At 35.9% G+C, this 4762-nt stretch overlaps 1 protein-coding gene across 1 annotated transcript; it reads left to right on the top strand.

Annotated features, from left to right (window-relative positions):
* Window positions 1-1913: 1913 nt before the first annotated feature.
* LOC131041184 (uncharacterized) lies at window positions 1914-2812 on the top strand. Its single transcript, XM_057974184.2, has one exon. The coding sequence runs from the start codon at window positions 2134-2136 to the stop codon at window positions 2482-2484; it is 351 nt and encodes a 116-aa protein (XP_057830167.1). The 5' UTR covers window positions 1914-2133; the 3' UTR covers window positions 2485-2812.
* Window positions 2813-4762: the final 1950 nt, after the last annotated feature.

The following is a 4762-nucleotide window of genomic DNA, read 5'->3' as shown; positions in this document are numbered from 1 at the left end:
ATGGATGCCAAACAACGAGCTAGAACACCAAAAATAAACTGTCAGTTTGATGTGCAAACAACTTAGGCTAACAATGCATCACTATACGGAGCCCGAATTGACCAATGAAGCAATCAATAAAAAATATATTAAAAAATGCCAAACATTGTATTCACGAGCCACAACAACAAAATAAAATGACTATTCACCTCAAAACACAAAGAAAATTGAATGCCACCAATAATGAAACCAAATGGTCAAGACAAGTACAGGTCTAAAGATGAGAAGGGTGCCACAAAGGAGATAAGAATGCTTGGCAAAGGCTATTAAATGGTCACACAAAAAATGAAACTACAAATGAAATCACATCAACATAACACTTTAGGTATTGAAGCCGCTTGTGGAAGAGTAATGCACTTAACCAAATTAGAGAAAACGACGCTTTCTATCCAAGCAAATAAAATCACCTGTGCAAATATAATTCTGTAGTATGAAAACACACTATAATTCAAAGACACGATCTTCCACAAGTATAGATAAAAACTGCAGATTGATATAACCAAGAATAAAATTTGAAATTGACAGAGATTCTAGAACTCTCGGGAAGTCAACTCAGGCTGATGAAAACTCTCAACAAAAGGGGACACAAATAGTCGGCTCTAATACCATGTTGGTGATGGCCACCAAACCTAGGAGCACAATTTGCAAACAACCACCTTCACACACATGAGAGAAGCAATGAGGCTATTTCAATAGAATGTAGATAACTACAAAAACAAATGTACAAATACCTAGCTTATAAAGGTAAGAAGAGAGTTGGTAGAGATAACTTACAACTAAATACTGAACAATTATTAAATGCACTAAATAAATAACTAATAATGTTGGATGCCTAAGTAAACTTAAGCATAGGTAAATGGTAAAAACTCATTTACTCCAATAATAATATTGGAAAAATGTAATCAAATAAAAGTTCGGGCCAAAATTTTGAGTTGCAAGAGGGCTGTCCTTTTCTAGTGCATAGTTCCCAAAATTTTGCCTTTTTGAAATGGCCAGTGTTTTTATGTTTGCTTGTGGTGATGGGGAAATTGGTAAGCTATAACTTTTTAAACATGAGGTTAAGCTCAACTCATGAGGATAGGCTTTAGTATGGAGGGAATTAAACATGGTGAATGAGTTAGTAAATGAGGTAGCTGTAAAAGTAGAAGTAAAAGTATGACGATTTGCTCAACTAATAAATTGATAATGTAGACTCGTCATTCGGAAGAGAATGCCCTGAATATGGACTTTACTCTTCACATCCTTCCAATGCATCTGCTCACTTTCCTGTTACAATTGGTAGATCCATTAAAAAACAAAAATATATCACCCAAGAAGCTCAATTCAATAGCAAAGACAAGGATGACATTTGTTTCATCCGTCTATAATGGGCAACAACTCGTGGAAGACACTTGTCGCTGCAACCTTGTACAACGATTAACACATGTCTTCATACGTGCCCATTAGCAATCATTAGAAATAGGCACCCAACCCATTTTAGACACATCAACAACCCACAAAACATTAAAAATCCATCAAAAATTTTCTCATGCTTATTTTTGATGGATCAGAATTTGATTTTTAAATTTGTAAATAAAAAAGAGTTAAATCACTGAAAAGATTAGATCAAGAGAAAAATCATTTTAATGTAAGAAGTAAAACAAATCATAAGATAAACATTGTCTTTTTACTTGAATTAATTGCAAATGGTGAAGCAAAAACATTAGAATCACACACTAAAACTAGAGCAACTTACTTCAAAATATTCAAATCACTTATTTTTATTTATACAGTCGAAGTTTATTTCCTAAATAAACTGAAATAATGATCTAATCTGGGGTTAATATGGAGAATAAGTCAAAAAGGAACAGCTAGCCTTTGACTCTGTCAATTTACATTGCCTTCGTTCCGACGGTACATGGTGGACAACGTAACACGAGCACAAGTAAAAATGTATTACAGGTAGTTCTGTTCTTGTGGAAGTTGCGAAAATCTGACGTATATTAGATGAAAGGGCTGTGTTCTCCAATTTAAACCCGGTCATGGAAATTCAAAATTCCTTGTGACTTCAAATCCTGAAGATTTTGAATACTCTGGCACGAACAGGAATATAGAATGGCCGCATCAGGGAGGCCCAAGGCAAAGCCAAGATTTGACCCATCAATTCTGAATCAAGCGAAGTCGAAATCATGCGATGCAGTTATGGAGGAAACCGAGAAGGCAATCACGGCTGTAGAGTACGCGCAGGCTTCCTTCTGTCTGGAAGGAGTTCTCTTTACTTACAATGCAGAGGAGGCAGACCGAGCTTACAGATCAGCTTGCGCTGCGATTGCGCGGGGTGACTTTGATTTAGGTATGAAGTATTTGCAGACTGCATTGAATAAATGTCCTCCTCAGAAGCCTAACGCTATCTCAAAGATTAAAACGCTCATTGCTCATATCAAGCAACAACCACGAAAAAGTTAAGAATTTACAGAATTAATTCATTTGGAGACATAATATGTCCACAGTTCATGGCAGTGTTCGTGCTTTTCTAGCTTAATCGGCGTAGTGTTTCTTACCTGCGTTAGGGTTTCTTCTGTGTAATTTATGTAAAATATGAGCTTATATTGAAGCTGTGATCTAAGCAAGGGTTTACTCTCTGAGTTTTTTGCTACATCCAAGTTAGCGTCAAAATTATCCTAGTCATGTTTTATAGATGTAAATTTTCTGAACTTTAATGTTCGCCTAATATTTTTACATCCACGAGAAAAAATTAAGAAGTTAGAAGATTAATTCTTAATTCTTTTGGAGACATTTTATTACCGCAGTCCATAGTAGTGTGCTTGTTTTTCTGGCCTAATCGGCGCAGTGTTTTTTCTCATTATTAAACTGCGTACTCTTTCTCACTTACGTTAGGTTTTCTTCCGTGTAATTTATGTAAATTATGAGATTATATTGAAGCTGTGACGTAAGCAAGGGCTTACTCTCTGAGTTTTTAGCTACATCCAAGTTATTATCAAATTCGTCCGAGGCATGCTTTATAGATGTAAATTTTGCGAAATTTAAGGTTCGCCAAATAACATGAGAAGATTAAGTCCAGAATCGCTTTGGCCAATGCAAAATTATTCGTTCCAAAACACAATGGTATTCCTGCAGTTGGATTGTAGGCTGCTTGTATAAGCAAGATCCTAGTTCGACTCCCCGATTCCCAACCCTTGGGAATGTATAAAAAGGGCGCATTTGTACCTTTAAAATTTCCCTGCCAAGGAAAACAGTAATAATGTAAGCTTATATTGAAACACTGTAGATGTCAAGGTTTTTCAAAATTTAAGATGAAATTAACTTGTGGTGTAAGTTAAGGTTTCGTCATTGCAAGTTTCAGCCAAATAGCGACTTAAGAAGAATGGCTGCTGGTGATAGCTAACCAAGTTCTGCGGCTTCCGTTATCACAATACCAATAACTCAGCGTCTACTCAGTTCTTCACCTACACTGCCCTATCAATTCCAATTCCAGTTGTAAGGTATCTATTATAACAAGACCAATGTATTACTCAGTCAGGTCTTACTCAGGTCTCCACGTATGCTTATCCAATCAATTCCAGCGGCACATGATATCTGGCAGACCAATTTTCTGTGGTGTAAGCTCTGTACACTTCCTTTGTTCTTTTTGAGCATCTGTTTTCAGGGCTCAATACAATCATATATGAGGGAAGGCAATGAGTTACTCATAGATGCGCGGCAGTTTCATTTTCTCCGTTAGCTTCATTTGTGGGGATGGCCTGGCTGTGCCATTCCACCAGGACCCAACACGGTCATAACTGAGGAAAGGCAATGAGTTACTTCAAGATGCACACCGGTTTCATTTTCCATAATTGTCACAGGTTTTTCCTGTCCTGCAGCATTGTTTTTTATATGTATGCAAAAGATGACGAAGAAAAGATGAAATATAGATAGTCTTTAGCCATTCATCTCTTTTGATAGAGAATCATGTACTGAACATGGGGATTAATAAAATTCTTTAACAGTTCCATATCTTACCTAGTCTCAGTTCTGAATGATATTTCCATGTCCGCTGGATGTCCCCTGGTATTGGAATCAGCATATTTTAAGCTTTCAAATCGTATTGATCTTTTGATCTAAGTTATGCTTTCTGCTGTATATTGTTATGCTGTATTTAAGGTCATATTGTAGCTCTGACCTCAGCCAGGGTTTGGTACTATGCAAGTCTTCCAAAAAAATTAAGATCATGGTGCATTTATGACTAGGGTTTTCTTTGTGATCATTTTGCAAAATTTACTGTCATATCAAACGTCCAATCTCAGGGTTCCATGTGTGCTAATCACAAGATTGAAATTCATATTGGAGTTTTTGACTTAAGTCAAGGTTTCCACTCTGTAAGTTTGCAGAATTTTGGTGAAGCTCCAACCTAAGTTAAGGATTTTTCTGTCGTTTTTGGCAAGTTTAAATCAAATGAATCTGTGCCTTAAAATAAAGTTTTCCTCATTGTAAGTTTTATATCAATGTTCTAATCAAATCCAGAATTTCCGTTTTTGCAGAATTCAAAAAAATAGTAATACTAATAAGGGCTATGATCACAGTGAAAGATTCTCTATTTAGTTTTTGCCAAATTTAAGTCTATATCGTAGTTATGATCTCTTTTAGGATTTCCTGTGCATAAGCTAAGCAAAATTTAAGCTTGTATTTGAATTCTGATACAAATTGGGGTTTTCTCAGCATTATATTTTTCCCAGATTTAATGTAA

The sequence above is a fragment of the Cryptomeria japonica genome, chromosome 3 (assembly GCF_030272615.1).
Source record: "Cryptomeria japonica chromosome 3, Sugi_1.0, whole genome shotgun sequence".
Lineage (NCBI taxonomy): Eukaryota > Viridiplantae > Streptophyta > Pinopsida > Cupressales > Cupressaceae > Cryptomeria > Cryptomeria japonica.
Note: the sequence above shows the minus strand (reverse complement) of the source record. Positions and strands in the feature narration are given on the sequence as shown.